A 20512-nucleotide genomic window follows, 5' to 3' on the forward strand; every position below is an offset into this window, starting at 1 on the left:
TTGTTTGAAAATGAACTGATGGGCTTTTGACCTGCCCAAATCTGAATTCAGAGCCTTGCATTTCCTGTGTAACAGTGATTAGAGACTAGAAAGTAAGTGCATCTGCATTGCATCATATATTAATACAATAAACAGTTTTTCAGAGCAAGCAAAAGCTGGACTTATTTGACTTGGTAGGGTCTGGCCTTGTTCCATAAAAAATATGTTTATTATATCTATACGTTTTCAAAAAGAAAACATCACTGGATCCTACTATGCTACTGCTTTTATATAAGTGTAGCAACAAATTCCGATTTTTTTTTGAGTATTTACAAGGAAACTCATAATTATTTTGAGTGACAGTTAAAATTTTAAAATTAAGATTATTTTGAGTTTGAAATAGATCATTATATTTTAATTTTCTGTTCCTTTTATCTTAATAAGAGAATAATATATATGCTTTAGCCTTAATGTATAGTTAATTTAATTGGATCTCTCATATTCAAGTAAACCAGTTGAAATTAAGCTACATTGTTTATGATTATTGTTTCTAGTTGTTATGCTTATATAATATAGGCTATGGCCAAGCTTAGATTAGCATCTCAGGTAACTTTTAAGTTGCATCATTTTGACAGATACTAACTTAATTGGGTACTATTTCCTTTTTCAACTAGGCAGCATGCAATTATTACACTTACTGCAGTAAGTCACTGTCCCAGTGACACTGCCTTTCTCTTACGGGGTCCTGGGTGAGCATCAGCATAGGCAAGCCTCCCTGAAGCCCTTGCCTGGCCCCACCGTGGCGGCCAAGCCCGTAGCCCACCAGACAACTCCAGAACTGCACCATCCCTTCCTCCCCTTCAGCTGCTTTTAATTGTAACCTTTAACTTCAGATTTCTTGTTTTTATAATGCCAGATTTTGTGACAATTTGAGCATTTCTGTCTGTAACTTTTCCACTTGAATTACTGCTAAACACTGTCTGTCAGTCTTGGCACCATTTTCATACGGTTTCCCATCTGAGAAATTAATGAGGATTTGAGTTTGTCTTCTATAAAGTAAAGGTTTGTAGGCATTTGCTGTCAGTCTCCCCATTGAATTAAGCATGGCCAAAACTGGGTTGCTGCTGAGATTCTCAAAGCAGAAATAATAATCCTTGTTCTAAAAAAATAAAACTGACCTAAAATACAGCTGAACTGCTACCTTTGTCTTCTAGTGTAGCATTTTTTTTTCTTTTTGCCTATTATAAAGCATATTATTATGAAGCATAGAGCCCAATCCTGGAAGCACTTCAGTTCCAAAAAGCAATAATCTTGTGAAATAGTGCTTAGCCTTGAAGTAGTAACTTTTCCTAATTTGTACAAATGCAAGATAATGACAAAAATAATGGGAAAATAACTGCAATTTGGTTTATATTTGTCTGGATAAAATTCAAGGATATAAAACTTTGCTTGCATGTGAATTTTAATTTTTTTACTCTAATAATTATTGCAAACTAACTGCAACAATGTGTATTTATACCTACTAGATCTGTTTTTTGTGAGCCTTGAAAACTCTGTGCACCTCTGTGTGTATGCGTACCTTGTTCTCATACAGTAGCACTGTTACGGACTGGCGTGTTTTGCAAGCATTTTTTATGAAGGCCTGTGAATGAAATTCCAAAACTTTCTATTAAACATAGTTTTCTTGTTGTAATCCTAGAGTAGGAAAATTCACAGATCTAAATCACTAAAGGTTATATCCACCAAAGGACATGGATGCACTTGGCAGCTCTGGCCAAAATTTGGTCCAGAAGAAACCTTTCTCACCTGCCCCTTAACCTGAGATGTGCCTGGGGGCCCTGGGAATCCAGTCCCAGGTTGGTCATGCCATGAACTTCCACAGCCCATCTTGCCCTCAGGACTGGATCTAGCACGGCTTCTGAGAACACAAGTGCCAAAACGTGTCCTGCAAAAGATGGCCAGAGGAGATGCTGATTGTCCTGTATTGCCCTGTAGTTTGAGGGAGGTTACGGGCAATCCCGATTTTGGTTCTCTCCTTTGGCAGAGGCGCTGGAAGCTGCTTTGAAAGCGCCTGAGTCATTGGGTGTTAAGGTATTGGGGAAGCTGTTCTGCTTCATGTGGAATAATTAAGTATACGTTGGATGAGATAGAGGAAAGAACTTTGGGCTGACATTTACGATACTCAGAAGAAGAGGCTGGAGTTTCTGTCTCTGCAGAGGAACATAGGCAGAGTGGTCTCCATACCTTACCTGTCCTGCATGACTTTTCTTACAGAAAGGTTAGAGGCAAAAAGGAGGAGGTATGGGTACTGCCATCTCTGATTGCTTCATATCTCACCATACTTAGAAAGAAGGGCTGCTGTAAATGCCTAATTCAGAGGAATAATATTGACAAAGAATATTGGTTGAGGTAGTGGAAGTAAATGCAACCCTACAGCTTACAGATGGGGTTGCTCTGTTCTTCTGCAAGGTGTGTGTCTGTAGCTTTGTGTGCACCTTCTTTTAAGAATTTTGAATAGTCTAGGTTAGTCCATCATCCCTCAGCAGGTGGGCCATGTCTCTTCCACTCCTTTGGTTACCTTGCCTTGTTTCCTAGCTTTGCTGGGTGTTAACTGTAGTTTCCACCAGAAGAGGTTTGCTAACATACTGTGTCGCAGTGCTTCAGCCCTGTTCAGAATGGAGTCTTGTACTTCCTATGTAAAAAAGGAGAAAACGTTTCTTCTGGGGGAGGAGAGAAGCCACCAAATTCTGCATTTTATATGTGACAACCCAGGAAGAGTGAAGAGTGATTTTGAAAGAATTCCCCACCTTTATATGGAGAAAAAATTCACAATCATGTTTTCATGGTCCATTGCTTCTTTTGCTTGAATAGATTTTGCTTTCACCTGTGATAGCAGTTTTAAAGCAATCAAAAGACAAATCTAATTTCCATCCATTAGAAGTGATTGTTAATGCATGAGGGAGTACTGCAGTTTTGTGTGCTGCATCTTTTTTGGTGGAAGTCTTGGTTTTGGTCTTTTGGCCTTGAATGACAACAGGCTGTGGTGTTTTTTTGTTAGTAACCTGTATTTTTTTGGGGAAAATAGTCATTCTCATAATGACTGGATACTTTAACAGTGCCATGGTCAGGGTTCTGACTTGCAGTCAGAAGATTTTCCTTTGGGAAATGGAGTATTTCAGGGATCTGTGTGCCTGTAGGAATCCATTGCCTGTTTACATTAACTCACCTCTGAGTTTTTCCATTGGTGGCATAGTGGCTTTTCAAGGTAGCTGCGTCTTCCAAAAGAAGGGTTTTTGGACATGGTATTTAGTAACATCACTGACTGATTTAAGGGTAGCTTTCTTTCTCTGTTATTGAGGGGCAGTATTTAACCAGGTTTTTCACTTGGCTAACTGAATTTGAAGAAATCTAAGATAGCGGGGAGGATTTTGTAGCTGCGTACAGAAAATAAATCCGTAAGGTAACTTTGTTATTCTTCAGAGATCTTTTGTTATCCTCATATTGCCTCATCTGTCACTAATGACGGCGGCACCGGAAAACATATGGAGATTTTTGGTTTCCCCATATATACTTCACATAAAAGAGCAATTTATTAATGTATATAAAAATGCTGCAACTGGTGGCAAAGACATTTGTACTCCATTCATCTTACACTTAAATTATTCAGGAAGATGTCCACATTTTTATGCATTTTTACAGGCCATGATACAGTGGGGTAAGTTTGATTAGGGCTTATAAATTTTAGCATAGTATGAATATTTGATGGTGAACAGAAAATACTGACAATCACTTAATGCAAACTGAAATTCTCCTACTACATTAAAATAAAAAAACTCATGTGCTAGGATGGTTTTGAAGTTCTTGGAAGTTTTGGTTTCTTGGGTTTTTTTTTCCTCAGCATGTTTAGTTTTGCAAGGAGACTTTTTTCATTTTCTGGGCCTCTTTGCAGTTTTCAAGTAATAACTCCTTTTGAGACTTGAATCCAGGCACCAGGCATACTGGCAGTTCAGCCTTCACTCGGTCAGCCAAGCTCCCGTCTCCCACCATCCTCCAGCTTACGGGGGTGATCCCAGCTGCTCATGGGGGCGTGAGGTGGGCTGCTGCCCGGAGGTCCGACGCTCCTCCTCTCCGACCACGGTTATCTCGCTGACCACTGCGACTCCACACTGCGTTTTCAGTATGGAAGGGAAAGGGAGGATGGGATCCGGAGATTCAAGACCTGTGTAAGGGTGGGGGATGACTTGAGACTCTGCACGGGAGGGACAAAAACCAGCAGCAAAATGACCTGCAGAGACTAGACCTGTGGGGGCTGCAGGCAAAAAAGTGAGACACAGTCCAAATAAATGTGGAGAACACCCAGGAGGAAGAATAAAGAGTGCAGATACAATCTCACCACGCTGCCGCACCCTCCGCATTAAGCTCTGTTTTAATTCTAGCTGATGAACACTGTCCTACCATTCAGTTTTCATGTTCAGATCTCCCTGTTTGCCAAAGGGAAAGTGTTGAATGGGGAGGGGAGCTGCTCCCTGAAAGCTGTTGTGTTTCACACGGTAGTTCACAGTCATCTCTGAAGAAAGAGAAATGCTGTGCTGGAGAAACACTGATACATTTGTTTTCAACTTCAGAGGCTGAAATGAAATTAAGGGTAAATGTATTCCAAGCAATGAAATCAGATTTGCTTACTAATCTGGATTGCATCTCCTTTTTTCCCCTCTCACAACGAAACTAGCAGTACCAGTAACTGTGCCTGCGTCACCTCTTCCTCCCTTTCCTGCTTGCAGCCCAGTCCTGCCATGCTCCTGCAGGAGAATTTCCCAGGAGGCTGGCCTGCAGCAGGAGGAAATAGAGGTCAAGACAGCAAGAAAAGAGATGAGGAACATGGGAATTGGGAGAAAGGCAACAGTGACTTGAGATCTAGGAGAAATGTGCCTGCTGTTCTTTAAACCACTTCTCTTAGCTTTTCCCAAAAAAAGGGCATTAGGGCCTGCTTCTGCATTTCAAAGGGAATTTGGGCTGAGCAAGGACGTCTGGCTCAGCTGGCCTCTGCGGGTGAGGTGGTGGGAGGGAAATGTTTGGTGTCAGCAGAGAAAAATCCCTTTTTTGTCAGGTAATTCTGTCGCCTTCCCAGTTTACGCTGTCTGTCACTTCCCTGGCCTTTCCCTTTCCTTTGGAGCCCTCCCTCCAAAAGTGACCTGCCTTAACCCATACCTTCCTGCTGCTCTTCGGTCTGTGGAGCACAGTTACTACTAAAGAGTATCAAAACATGCTATTAACTCTATCCCGCTGTCAAATTAACTTGTTACCAGGGGTTTTTAACTTGCCTTCTTCATCAGGAGGAATAAAAACAGTACAAATACATTATTTTGCCTTCAGAATGACATTTCTTATCTATTGATTTAAATAATTTATAATTTTAAAAGGAACAAATCAACTTTATTTATTTAGGAGATACTTAAAGGTTGAGAACAATTTTATATCAATTAAATTCAGTGATAATTCATTTATGGTGGAACTAATATAATTAATTAGGTAGTTGCAGCTTATCTTTTTTCTAATATGTACATTACTTTTAAATATCTACTCAATAGTCCATTATCATAGCATGAGAATGATTTTATGTGAGAGCAATAGAGGAGCAGATGCTTCCTGATGACAGCTTCCCAATTTGTTTAGGAAACAGTCAGTGAGTCCTGGATTCACAGTTTTAACTTGAAGCATGGCAAGCATGCAAGCAAATTTGCAAAGCAGAAACAAAAAATTAAGACATCACATTACTTCACAGCATTTTAATGATTGCAGTTTGGTCAAAACCTGTATGTTTGTTTTGTCTTTACAAGATCTGAGCAAAATTATGAATTTGTTTTGTTATGTGTGTACATGTATGAATGTTTTGCAGCAGTTACGAAATCTTCTGAGGCTAAAGTTGATTTTGATATTGTCCATTACAGTTAACTAAAATTCAGCATTAGCTCAAAAAGATAGAATAACAGTATACATAAAAAAAGGAAAGTAGAACAATTACTTGAAGAAAAAAAATTAAATAGGCTATCATATGACATATATAAAAATAAAATTCTGTGGAGTTGTTTTTTTTTAATAAGTTTCAACTATGTTTTATATTTATGGCTTTATCAGTAGTTGGTTAAAGAGTGAAAAACAAATCTCTTCTTTTGGGCTGATACAAAACTCTCTGAAGCTCCATGGCTTTATTCAGCCATGCATAGATTTTCAGATGTTCCAAAGATCGCCTAAAATGACTGTACTCATTTTATTCATCTCATCAGCAAAGTTCATCTCATCAGCTAGAGAGATACCATCAAAACTCTTAGGCTCCAAAATGTACTTTCCCTGCATAAATACTGTGCGTTGTACTTACAGAGACTGTAAAGTACAGGATTACACATCAATGCTGTATCTTTTTATGTAAGAAGTTTTGAAACTGCTGTTTACTGAAAGGAAAGGGTGTTAGAGGTAGCCCTAAGAAGGATTCAGCTATCTGCCTTTGTATGTGTATCACAAATACGATGCGCCCACTTGTCACTAGAAACAGCAGAAAAAGAGATCTGAGTATCAGAAACTTAGTTGGAAAAAGTGTAGGAACTTTGTAGTAGACCAAAGTCCATCTTGTTGCAGAGCAGAAGAATGTCAGTTTCAAAGCTTCTTTGAGCTTTGCATTCAGCTGAATGCTTGATTTCAGAAACTGCTTAAACTATCAGTCAAAAAAATCCAGGATAATGCAAAATAAATGTGTCCAAAAATATTCTGCTGTCTAGAAGAGTAAAGCCTTAAAGCTGCCTTCTTCCCTTCTCTGCTGCCTCTCCTGCCATCAGACGATGTACATCTTCTGGGAAGGCCACTTCTGGATAAAATCACCTTTCTCTGGAAGTAATAGGATGTTTTGGGAAGTACATCACCATCTAATATCTGTCTGGTAATGACAGAAATTCTCAAGATTTCTCAGTGGCCATCTAAAGGAACAATGAAATTAGAAAGTCTCTCCTTTGCTTTCCTTTTCCTAATCCAGAAAATGAAGATAGAAGTTGCTTACCAGCTGAAATCCATGCTAACCCAGTAAATTGAATTCTTAATGATGAAGTTGTTCCTAGCTTAATTTGTGACTTTCTGAGATAGTAAGTAGGGTTTTTATAAGACATGTTTTTCCTAAGAGTATACAGATTTGAGTATTTCTTTTTTGAGTGAGTATTAACTTACTTCTTTTCCTAAGTATTTGGAGGTAATACAGAATATGGCTTCTTCATCATTCAGTCTAAAATCGTTACAAATTAGATATCAGTATTTCTGTGAAGGTATACAGTCATTTTACCCTTATATACAGAAAGCAGAATAGGGAAGTATGTGTATACATACAGCTTTTTTCTAGAACAACAGTATTTAATACATGAACAGGTAGTCTTGCCATTTCCAGGAGAAATGCTTTTTTAGGGCAAGTCTAGTGACTAAGTGACTAAGTCTATTGCTAGTGACTAAGCAATAGGCAAGGCCGTAATAGCTGATGAAACATAATGTCTGTAAAGCAGTATCATTTTGATTCCAGGAGGTTGATCTGAAAGGCTTTTGTAAATTTTAATGTAGGTTCAGTTCTGAATATGGACTCTTTCCCACCCCTACAAACTTGAAAGCAAATCTGCAGTTGTTTTTTGTTTTCTTTTACCACATGCTGCTGCTGTTCTTTCTGTTACGATTCACATGAAAGCATTGAAAATGGATCCATTTTAAAGAAAGTTCAGCTTACTATAGAGAAGAAATTTCTATTTTCCTTGAGAGATTTTTTTAAAATCTGTATTTCACAGCTGATCAGAGGGTATGATATATGAGGAGGAGAAGAACTTGCCTTCTTAGTCTGCTACACATTTACATGGGAACTGGGCATAGCATACCTAACTTTACGTGGCCGTGAAGTCAGATAGAGTAATCATCATTGTCCCTTCTGACATGTCTTTAGTATCCCTTCACATACAGTTTTTAAAACTAGGTTAACACAGAAAGCACTTTCTTTAATATTCCCTTTAAATGCTTTAGATATCTATTTCCTGATAAGCTAGAATCAACTATTCCTACAGCTGTCTAGAATTTCCCAGAAACCTTCTGTTCTGTGAGCATCTATGATTTTCTCATTTAATGTCCAAAAATGTCTTTACAGTACCTTGGAGTGTAGCTTCACAAGGTCTGGGCTCTCCATTTGTGATCTTCTATCCATATGCCTCAGCAGCATCTGGTTGTCTAATACACTAAATTTGTCTAATACTCTAAATACACTTTTTTAAACAGTCATTACTGTTCCAGTTTATCAGTTCTTATATCTCTTCATAGATTCATTCATGGCTGAGTTGAGTAAAGGATATGAGATAAAAATGCAAAATAGCTTTAAATTTCTTGTGTGTTAAACCAATGTGGTGTTCAAAGGATGCTGGTTCTTATTTTCGGTTAAATCTTTTTTTATTTTGCTTGGACAGAGACAGTACTCACAGTTGCTTGGCAATAGTCAAGTTGTGAAATGCACACCCAACCTGTGGGGCATTACGGTTGCTTTGTTCATGCATGTAAATTTGGGGGTTTGAAAACCAAAGAAGTCCACACCCATAGTGTCTTCTTGGAAAGTTTGTTCTAACATTTAATCTTAATGGCATTATTAATTTAATGGTTCCATTTTCAGAGATGTTGAGTATCGACAATTTTTAGAAAAATCAAAACAACTGGGTGCTTAGCACTGTTTCAGTATTAATTTGAAATGTTAAGAAATTTGTGCTGCAACTGGGGTATATCTCAATGCAATATGTTCCATCTCTTCTGATTTATTTCAAATCTACAACAAACTTTACTTACTTTACACCTGAAATATACATTAACAGGAAAAAATTGTCTCAGTTTTAGAAGTATTATTAGCAAAAACAACCTCTGGCAAAAAGCCTTTAAATAAAGTAGAACAGAGAATTTTTGATGGATACATTTGATTTGTCTTTTGGCAAGCAAAACCAGATTATTTAAGGATACACTTTTGAAATGGTCTGTACTAAAGGTAATGAGGAGATATGCAGCTGTAGTCACCTTATTGTACCGGTTATTGTGCTGTAAAGATTTTAGAGAGCTTTTGTCTTTTGCTTACAAAAGCAGTCTGCACTTAGAAAGACCTCAATTCTGCAAATGCCTACACACAGTTCACAGTTTGTGGAAGTAAGTCTGTAAGATGCCTTTGTAGGTTTTGGACTTTTGTGATTTTCTTGCTAGTATTGAAAAATTCCTTTGGGAATTCAAATGAGAGTGCGGTGAAAGGGGTGATTGCCATTATTTCTGTTCTGTATATTTATTGAATTTATTACAATAATAGTAATTATTTTTCCCTTGATACAAATACAAAAGTTGATGTATTACTGCGTTCATGTTTCTTGTTTTAGGAGTCTTCGGATGATTCTCAAGTAGCTGGAGTTTGTGCAACAGAAGAAGTGATTCGCTATGAATATCATGTCTTGTACTCCAGCAGCTACCAAGTACCTGTGCTTTATTTTAGGGCATGCTTTTTAGGTAAGACCAATCTTCTGTTGGACAAAGGGAAGAATAAAAATATGTTGAATGCAATAGATGTTAAAAACACAGATTTTGTATTAAATTGAGGAACACAGTAATGCTCATATGTAATAAGAAATTAAGAGATGAGGCTGTTCACCAGTAAATTTTGTTATACTCCCAACACAGAGCTTCAGGACCTTGGAGTAGATGATATCATCTCATCCTGAAGGAGGCTGATCTTTGGCTCCTGGCATCTTGCCTGTGGTTGACTAAAACTGATGGTCATTTTTCTTGTTCTTTTTTGTTAAATGAATACAAAAACTTAAAGCTGCAGGTTTGAATTTGGCTACAAAATAAGTGGACATAGTTACAGTACTTCAGCAGAACTGTGTCTGTTTCTTTGGAGCCTGAATTTGAGCCACAAGGCTGGATTCTAAATGTACGTTTAAAAGTGTATGCTGTTTTCTATTTAAATTTGCTGCTTTAAAAAAATAAAACAATACCAATAAGGTATTGCCTTTTTCTGACTATTAAAACTGGCTCTGGAAGCAGTAACTGATCTTCTTTCCTCCCTGATATGTACATCTTGTTACCCATTACTCAATTGCTATAGCCACTGTGACTTCACTCACCATCCTGTCAGGAAGGAAGGAGGAACACACAGCCTCCCTCCAAGGCCGCTGTTGGTGTCACTTATTTAATCAGCAAACACAGAGTGATCACACTGCAGCACTGGCTGTGCTCTATTCCTCTCTGCCCAAAGACTGTGTACCTAGGGCGGAGGGATTGAAATCTTCGAGTCCTTTCATTCAGTCTCCTGCATGGTAGCATCAGCATCTTTTGTGTTTTGAAAAACCTCCTAACTTTATCTAGATAAAGATGTCTGTATGTTGCCAGTGATATCTTTTCCTTTTTAATTAAAAAGTGGCTTAAGCTGCTTTGAATGTGTTTGGTAGATTTAATCACTCTCTGCCTTATATTGTTTAATGGTTTCTAATTTTGCAGTGTTAGCGTTTTAAAAGGCACTTTAGATTTAAAATTGAAGAACAAATTCTCATAGACTCCCTGGTGGAAAGATTTCAGTCTGAGGTGCAGTTTCAGGAATGGATAATTCGGGGTAAATTTTCGAACTGGGATGTGGGGAATTGGGGACATTGCTCTGCCTTTACCACCAACAGAACTCATTTGCACACATCCTGCTGCAAATTTATTTCTAAAATTATTACAGGCATTTACAAATGTGCAGTGTTTTGCCTTTGAACTTACTGTGCAGACAGGAAGATAAAGTTTTGCTGTAAGAGACAGATTAACCTATTTGTGGTCCTGAAAAATGTGATCTTCTTGGTTTTAGCTGAATTAATAGTGCACTGTCTCTACAGAAGAGGATGGAGACGCTGCAGGTAGAGGAAATAGGACACTATTTCTACTGTACTGTACTTTCATATAATTAGTATTCACCATAAGCAGTTAATCACCAGAGAAGAGCTCCCAGAGACAAAACAAGTTGTTTAGCTTGTCAGCATCAGGGAATCGGAGGTGTTGAAACATGACTCCTTATAGCTGGAACTGGATATTACAGAAGCTAGTGGATGATCTAATGCACAATCATAGTATTATGTGCCAACAGCTCCCCTTGCAGTACAAAACTGTAATTGTTCCTACAAGTACAATTATGTTTTAAAACACTTTTTGGGAACCTTTCACAATGGAAAACAAGGACTTCTTTTAGATAATTCCTAAAGTCACCTGGGTTCTCTTCACCATTTAACATTCTCTTTTAACATTTAACATTCTCTGACTCTTGAAGGGAGAAGGATACAAAATTGTGGCAATAAGTACTTCTCCAATAACATTTTCAGCTAGTATTCTCTTATTTTAATTATGGATAGCTTACTTTTGAAAATTAAAAATTCTGTCATTCCTGCAAGTTATTTGCTCGCCCGTGCTGCACTGTCTGAAGGTCCCAACATGGGGTTTTCAGGAATGTGCAGATGACAGTCACTCATAATCACTTGAGATATCTGAGCAAAGCATCTTTTGTGTTGTCCTGAACCTGGTATGAGGAAGACTCTAGGTAATGCCCTTAGATTTTTTTCCTTTGAGGTAATAGTCTTCATGTGATAGGCTCCTTACCTTGTTTCTCAGACAACTAGTAATATTCACTGCATTCCTCAGCTGAAATAATCAGGGAAGAATCTTCTTTTGAGACCTACATCAATTTCCCAGTCTAAATTCCTACCATTATTTGTGGATTAGGTAACAGAATCGGTTCCTCACAAGTCTCTTGTGTGCTGTTCATGGTTTCCCTTGAATCCTGTCCATACTGATCCTAATATTAATGAGAGCTTGTTGCAGGAGGTGAAGGTGAGCTATAATCCTTGCAGTGTTTCCACAGCTCTGCCCTGTCTTGCCTTCCCCAGCAGCAGGGCACAGAGTTTTAGTTCAAAACTCTGCTTCCTCTCTGGCAGTATGTTAAGTGGCCATTACACCTCAAGGCCTGCCTAGGAAATAATAATTCTTCTGTTCGACCTGACTAAGTAGTTTCGCTTGTTTTGCAATATTCACTTCCTCACTTTGTATGTTATAATAGCAACTGGTGTCAGCCTGTCCAAATCTGAGGTCTTCCAAATAGACTCTTTAAAAACTTTTCTAGAATAATAAAATCCTGCCTTTCTCCCATCATATGTGAGTCCAGTTTTCATTGACTGCTTGGTCTCTCGCAGTCCCTTCCAGGAAAAAGGCTTCCAAAGGAGCTGCTGGGGAGATTTTCCTGTCGTATGCAGCATGGTTTGCACCTTCAGGAGCTTGTGACAATAAAGACATCCAATTTTCCCTCCTCTCTGCTAACGATTGTTCTCAAACATTGCAGATCAGTTCTTCCTGCAGAAGGACAAAAGTTGCATTGTATCCTTATCCTTGCTGCTGTCTAAATTGGATGAAATAATTTATTTTCTGGAATTCATCTTTAGACTTCTTTTTTTCATAAGAACTTGGATACGTAAGGTAGTGCAAGGTAAGGGTTTGAAATTTTGATTGCAACAGAACTGAAACATTTTGAGAGACATCTAAGCTTTTTGGTAGTCTCTGGGGACAGATTTACAGGGAAGATCTTGTTCTGTGCAAGGACAAATACTTCACCTGAAAGTAATGATTAAGTGTGATGACTCTGTCTGGAAAGATGTTTGGGAACATTATAGACTACAAGAAGATATTTTTGTGGTACATATACATATATATATATATATATGTAATAAACATTTTTCACAACCTCATGATACTGCCCACATGGCATATATTCCTAAATTCAGACCTGCTGAAGTCCCAGTCTGTCAGGAGCTCAAGGCAGTGGTCCTCAGTACATCGGAGTCTCAGAGAACTAGGTGTCATTTCTCCAAAATTAGTCTTATGCATGCCATACCTTTCAGAAATGGGAGCCCTTCTTTCTTTCTCTGGCTTCTGAGATTACCAAATAGGTAGTTGAAGAAATGCAGGAACCCCTGCTGGTATCTGATGTCAGCAATTAACCCTCTTAGAGACAGATGGTATAGGCAATTAGCCTTCCCCTTCAATGCTGGCATCAGCCAGATGGGCTGGGCTAGGTCCAGTAAGCTTTCTTTAATCATGAGAGTATTTTCCCCTTTTCTTAGTCTTTAAGATGTCAAGGAACTTTGGTCTTTTCCTGAACTGTCATCGTCTGAAGCCATACATTCAAAAACCTCTTGCACTGACAGTGAGATAGAAGTAACACAATCTCCGGTGGACATGGGCATCATTCAGGGATCACCCTGCATGTCAAGAAAATAATGGCTTGGCTCACACTTCTCTTCTTATTTTTGCTACAAAGGTAGAGGAAGAATCATGAATGCTGGCTAAGCACTGAAAAGAAAGAGCAGGACTAATGGGAGTCAAATGAGGACAGCAGCCTAACTCCTCTAGAAAAGAGAGAAGGAATGGGATTTTCAAGTTGACCTGCTCAAAATATGTCTAGCTCTCTGACATATAGACAGATCCCTGCCAATAAAAACCATGCTAATCAGTGGTTAGAGAGAGGGAGCTTGTAAGATAATGTAACTTCCTGCAACCTTGAAGGCATGACTTGCTGTATTCATAACTGTACTGGGCCTGACTGATGCACTTTACAGAATATAGACTTACTCCCTGAACTCAGAGCATGTAACCACTGTGTCCTTTCTCAGAAAAATAGCTCCTCTTAAGACCATGTCTCATATGAACTGGTTTTGTCATGGCTTTGGACATAAAGAAAATCAAATAGTTTGTATAATCAGATATTCTCCTAAGCTGTAAGGGTGTTTTTTCTTTTGTGGCAATGGTTTCTTAAGAGTACAAACCCCTAATATTTCTTTGGAAAGTATGCCAGAATGAAGCCTCAAAACAATTTGTGCACCCTTTCACCAAAACTGTCAAGTAACCTTTAATTAGAAATCTAAGAAATTACTAAAAGCCCACAGTAAACATCAAGAAAACAGAATACAGCAACCTGTAAAGCCTGAAAATTTTCTCTGAAAGTGTACATGAAATTTGTATGCCTAAAGAATTTCTGCTCTTTGCAGAAATTAAGGTGCCAAGTCAGCTGGGAGCTGCAACTTAGATGTCTTAATGCCACATCTTGCTGCTGTGAGGGGGCACTCAGCCATCTGCTTTTTAACTGTTTCTTACTTGTGGTGACATAAATGAGTTAACCCCAAGTGGACCATCAAGAAGCTTTTCTCAGAAAAGTTTGTTATTGTCTAGACAGTTTAAATAACAAAAATCTGAGTTTGTGATAGAAAGGCTGTAGTTGTTCTTGCCTGGCTATTAAGGCAGATGGACTGGTTGATTCAAGCCCTTAGTTAATGGCAGAGACTGAACCCATACTTAGGAGCTCTTGACTCCTATCCTTTATCTCCTTTCTCTCAACAGAAATCTTAGTTGGTTACTTCCCAGGCTCTTTTGGCCTTTCTTGTTGGGTAGATGTAAAGTTAATTGTATAAGAGTCTGTATTTGGCAGAGCCTGGGTTAGTACTGATGAGCTGATGATGGGTCATGTGCCAGACGGGTGGCATTGAAGGCATGGAGCTTCAGACAAAGGTACAGTAAATCTGGCATGACCCACAAGCAGCTATTTCCTTTCACTCTCTGTAATTATTTAATGAGTTAAGTTATACAAAATGTACATGTAACTGCAAACTTCCAGTTCTGTCTGCACACCTGCTCCCAGCTAGACTTGGGATAAGACTTGGGACAAGCTGCAAACACCTCAGCAGCTGTGTCGTTGTGGGTGGATGATGAGTAAATGTACTGCTGGGTGAATCTGAAGCCTCTGCCTCCCTCTCCTGCCACTTGTCTTGGCTTGATGCTGCTGTTGCCTTCTTTTTCTGGCTGAACTTTTTGAGTTCAGCTCCATCACAGGAAAGAATGAGACAAGAAGCAGAGAGGCTGCTTGGCTCAGCAGGTGCCACAGTGGCCCCTTGTTGCTAGCAGCAACAATTACAGGCTGCTCTGTCAGCCCAGCTGGATATTTGAGGTCTCAGTGGGTTGCAAGAATGTGTAACAGGGCTGCTAAACATGTGAATGCTGGCAGCCCTGGAAAAAGGGGTCTAAAAGTGCCAGAAGAATACAGATGTGTGTTTTGTGCAAATCTGGGAGCTTGCAAATGAAATGGGTTCAGTTATATCGTCCTAAGCAGATGACCACAAAAACTGAGGAGCTTCAAAATATAAAGCACGCCTCCAGCCAGATTACGCGAAATGGGTCCTTCTGTCAGTCATTTTAAGATCTTAGTGTAGTTGTGTTGTTTTATTTTATTTTGTTTTATTGAGTGAGAAAACTCTTTCAATAGACTTTTGGGTCTTCATCCCACAAAAGAGGATGGGGAAACTGCCCATCCACCCCCTCTCCTTTTGCAAGGGTCTTACTGTTCCTAGCAATGTAGCTGAACCTCACATCCATTTTAAGTATTGATAACTTATTCTTTCCTGCTGCATCTGGCCTCCCATCTTCTGAGCTAATCAGTTAAGTAAGAATTTACAGGAACACAATACTTGGGAGCATGTATGAAAGCTTACTCAGTTTAAAACCACACTTAATTCAAACTCATTTAAAGCTTAGTGAAATACATTAAAATAGTGCAGAAAATTAAAAATGTAAGGAAATTTAAATCCAAGCACATTTCAATATGTAAGTGCATAATCAGAATGCCCAGATCAGTTTTTTGTTCCTAAGTGAAACATTGCAATTACTCTATATTAACTATTTAATTATTTTACTGTCTGTGATCTCACTCTGTTGTGAAGTGAAACTTTCAGTTTGGATGTATTTGTTTTTTTCTGTGAAATGAAAATGAATTTATACTGAAATACAATGGAAGATATACTGCTTCTCATACATGAAGTAATAAAATCCATGAGGTAAAGACAAAACTCAATTTTAACCATAATATGATTAATGCTTCAACAATATTTGATTGTTTCTGTAAATGAGATTAATGGTTAGAATCAGAGTAACCCTTTCCATGTGTACGATCTAAATTTGCTCAAGTGTTACTATAAAAATTCGCAGATACAAAGAAAGGTGTACAGAACAAAATTTAGAGTGGCAGATCAAATTTTGCATTAGAATGTATGTTGTTCTAGATGTTACATTTGAACTTTCTCTGCATTGTCTTTGCAGGTTGAATAGAAAACAGAAAATTGCAAGTATGCATGGCATCTCATACTGCCTGCACACAGATGATCTGAGCATAAATCATAGAATCGTTTAGGTTGGAAAAGACCCTTAAGATCATCGAGTCCGACCATTAACCTAGCACTGCCAAGTTCACCACTAAACCGTGTCCCTAAGCACCACATCTACCCGCCTTTTAAATACCTCCAGGGATGGAGACTCAACCGCTTCCCTGGGCAGACTGATCCAGTGCCGGACTACCCTTTCGGTGAAGAAGTTTTTCCCAATATCCAAATACATCCTTCTAAAGTTAACATGCATTTGTAACAAATTTCTTAGTAAATGTTAGACCATCTCCAGCAGAGCTCTGGTATCTGCCATCATAAGACAGAGGACATGACGATCTAACAAGTCTCACATTCATGAGGATGGCATAGTATAGCTAGTTAATATGCTGCTACGTGCTAGTTAATATGCTCAGATACTTTATTTGCCACATGTTTCTGCTATATGGTGCTTAAAGTTCAGAATTTGGTGCTTTTTTATAAATATGTGCAGAAACACTTCAAACAGAGAAAGCCTGGTGGGTGATGTGGTGGTCAGAGGCTGTCTTGGGCACAGCGACCATGAAATGATAGTTTTCGATTCTTGGAGAAGTAAGGAAGGGGGTCAGCAGAACTGCTACCTTGGACTTTCAGAGGGCAGACTTTGACCTATTCAGGAGCCTGGTTAACAGACTCCCTTGAGAGGCAGTCCTGAAGGGCAAAGGAGTCCAGGAAGGCTGGATGTTATTCAAGAAGGAAATCTCAAAGGCGCAGGAGCGGGCCGTCCCCATGTGCCATAAGTCGAGCAGGCGGGGGAGAAGACCAGCCTGGCTGAACAGAGAGCTTTGGCTGGAACTCAGGAAAAAAAGGAGAGCTTACCACTTTTGGAAGAAGGGGCAGGCAACTCAGGAGGACTACAAGGATGTTGTGAGGTTATGCAGGGAGAAAATTAGAAAGGCAAAGGCCCAGCTAGAACTTAAACTGGCCACTGCAGTTAAAGATAACAAAAAATGTTTTTACAAATATATCAGCGACAAAAGGAGGGCCAAGGAGAATCTCCATCCTTTGTTGGATGCAGAGGGAAACATTGCCACAAAGGATGAAGAGAAGGCTGAACTACTTAATGCCTTCTTTGCCTCAGCCTTTAATAGTCAGACTGGTCATCCTCGGGGTTTTCAGGCCCCTGAGCTGGGAGATGCAGATAGGAGGCAGAATGAAGCCGCAGTTGTCGAAGAGGTGGCAGTCACCGACCTGCTTCTCCACCTGAATGCCCACAAGTCCATGGGGCCAGACAGGATCCACCCAGGGATATTGAGGAAGCTGGCAGAGGAGCTGGCCAAGCCACTCTCCATCGTTTATCAGCAGTCCTGGTCAACCGGGGAGGTCCCAGATGACTGGAAGTTAGCAAATGTGATGCCTCTCTACAAGAAGGGTTGGAAGGAGGATCCGGGGAACTACAGGCCTGTCAGCCTGACGTTAATGCTGGGAAAGGTCATGGAGCAGATCATCTTGGGTGCCATTATGTGGCACGTGCGGGACAACCGAGGGATCAGGCCCAGCCAGCATGGGTTTATGAAAGGCAGGTCCTGCTTCACTAACCTGGTCTCCTTCTATGACAAGGTGACCCGCTTAGTGGATGAGGGGAAGGCTGTGGATGTTGTCTACTTGGATTTTAGTAAGGCCTTTGACACAGTCTCCCACAGCATTCTCCTGGAGAAGCTGGCTGCTCACGGCTTGGATAAGTGCACTCTGCGCTGGGTTAAAAACTGGCTGGACGGCCGAGCCCAGAGAGTGGTGGTGAATAGAGTCAAATCCAGTTGGCGGCCAGTCACAAGTGGTGTTCCCCAGGGCTCAGTGTTGGGGCCGGTCCTGTTCAACATCTTCATTGATGATCTGGATGAGGGGATTGAGTGCACCCTCAGTAAGTTTGCAGATGACACCAAGTTGGGTGGAAGTGTCGATCTGCTGGAAGGTAGGAAGGCCCTACAGAGGGTCCTGGATAGGCTGGACCGATGGGCCGGGGCGAACTGGATGAGATTCAAGAAGGCTAAGTGCCGAGTCCTGCACTTGGGTCACAACAACCCCATGCAACGCTACAGGCTTGGGAAGGAGTGGCTGGAGAGCTGCCTGGCTGAAAAGGCCCTGGGGGTGTTGGTTGACAGCTGCCTGAACATGAGCCAGCAGTGTGCCCAGGTGGCCAAGAGGGCCAATGGCATCCTGGTTGTATCAGGAATAGTGTGGCCATCAGGACCAGGGAGGTGATAGTGCCCCTGTACTCATCATTGGTGAGGCTGCACCTCAAGTACTGTGTTCAGTTTTGGGCCCCTCACTCCAAGAAGGACATCGAGGTGCTGGAGCGTGTCCAAAGAAGGGCAACGAAGCTGGTGAAGGGTCTAGAGCACAAGTCTTACGAGGAGTGGCTGAGGGAGCTGGGGTTGTTTAGTCTGAAGAAAAGGAGGCTGAGGGGAGACCTTATTGCTCTCTACAACTACCTGAAAGGAGGTTGTAACGAGGTAGGGGTCAGTCTCTTCTCCCTAGTAACGAGTGATAGGATGAGAGGAAACGGCCTGAAGCTGCACCAGGGGAAGTTTAGGTTGGATATTAGGAAAAACTTCTTCACTGAAAGGGTAGTCAGGCACCGGCACAGGCTGCCCAGGGAAGTGGTTGAGTCTCCATCCCTGGAGGTATTTAAAAGACGGGTAGACGTGGTGCTTGAGGACATGGTTTAGTGGTGGACTTGGCAGTGCTAGGTTAACAGTTGGACTCAGTGATCCTAAGGGTCTTTTTCAACCCTAATGATTCTATGATTCTATGAAATGCTACACACCCAGAAAATCACATTTATTGGAATTATTTGCAACATATACTATTACTGTAAAGTTCGAGATCCCTTAGGCGGGTTACTTTGTTCACTCTCCTTTAGGCGATACAAATTCTTACTTAATAAAATGCTTCATGTTAGTTTTAGGACTACCCCTTGATGAGGCTTTACCTGCACAGACAGATGGACAGAGAGCAGTACTGGTCCAGGGCAGGAACCGAGTCCTCTCAGATGGTGCACCTGCTGGCTTGATGATGAATCCCAAACTGGCTGTTCAGTCTGTGTTCACTTCTCTTGGCTCTATTACTGCAGGCAAACTAAGCTTAGAAGACCACACAGTGTGGCATCCCAGCTGGTGTGGCTATATGCAAGTCACAGCTCTTGATGTACTCCTTCAGCTGGGACAAATTCTGAATTTTAATGAAAAGTTTCTTACAATGAATATGATTCATATTAAACGACTGGCTGTTAACAGTGTTAGCGCAGCTGTGGAGGTAGTTTTGGATCTTTGTTCTGTAATATAAAATATGACCTGTATTGTTGCAGCAAACAAATTAAGGGGTCAGCTAGGAACCACTGAATCAGATTTAAGATCTGTCATACATCAGGTAAATGCCATGTCACAAGGCTTACTGGAAATGAAGAAAACCTTAACTGGTGTTCAAGTAATGGTGAAGAACAGACCCATCCTGAAAAATGCAAACATCAGTGGTTTAGTGGTAGACTTGGCAGTGATAAGTGAACGGTTGGACTTGATGATCTTAAGGGTCTTTTCCAACCTTAACGGTTCTATGATTCTGTGATTCTATAAAATAAGATAAAACAGAGGCTGTAGGCAGCTGGTTTTAATTTATATCTAAACATGGCATTCAAATGTTAATTGGGTGAATAAATCTTGTTCATTTTACAGACATGAAAATGTCAGTAGAATAAAACTATTTATCACAGAATAATGGTTTCTGACACCTAATAAATGCCAAGATGAAGCTACTTACTGAAAGTATATCAGAATATTCTATTGCTGTTTGCCAAAAACAAATATTCAGGAAAAACTGACATGCTTATTTTCTAAGTGGTTGACACTAATATCTTGGCATAATTCTAACATCACAACTAAAAATCTGATGTAACAATGCTATATAAATGCAGCTCAAGAAAAAAATATGGGCATGTAGGTTACCAAGATGGAGTAAACTTTTGTCTGCAGAATTCTGTTCCCTAGATTTTTTCCACTCTCTCACTATGAATTGCATGTATTTACGTAAGATAACTGTTCACAATATTATTTTGTGGTTTTAAATTTATCTTATCCAAGCATTGTTTTACAAAATCAGTTTAACTTCACACCTTACAGCCAGAACAGTAAGTTGTTACTCTCAGGTGACAGAGAAGAAAGCTGAACAGGGAATTTAGGGTAGTTTTATATGCACCTTCAGTCAGGATTGAAACAACACTGTTTTGGAGTTATGGGGCCAGAAGG

General features: G+C 40.0%; 1 protein-coding gene across 5 annotated transcripts in view; it reads left to right on the top strand.

Annotated features, from left to right (window-relative positions):
* ATG10 (autophagy related 10) overlaps positions 1-20512 on the top strand; it is a 92122-nt gene that overhangs the window by 43699 nt on the left and 27911 nt on the right. For all 5 annotated transcript variants that reach the window (XR_015705593.1, XM_087761373.1, XM_087761375.1 and 2 more), the window contains exon 4: positions 9393-9519. Coding sequence is in view for 4 of the 5 variants with exons in the window: in XM_087761373.1 (XP_087617499.1) it covers positions 9393-9519 (127 nt within the window). In the remaining variant the exon portion in view is untranslated. The remainder of the gene's footprint in view (positions 1-9392; positions 9520-20512) is intronic.

This window comes from Nipponia nippon, unplaced genomic scaffold (assembly GCF_047370975.1).
Source record: "Nipponia nippon isolate SJK-2023a ecotype South Korea unplaced genomic scaffold, ASM4737097v1 scaffold_24, whole genome shotgun sequence".
Taxonomy (NCBI): Eukaryota; Metazoa; Chordata; class Aves; order Pelecaniformes; family Threskiornithidae; genus Nipponia; species Nipponia nippon.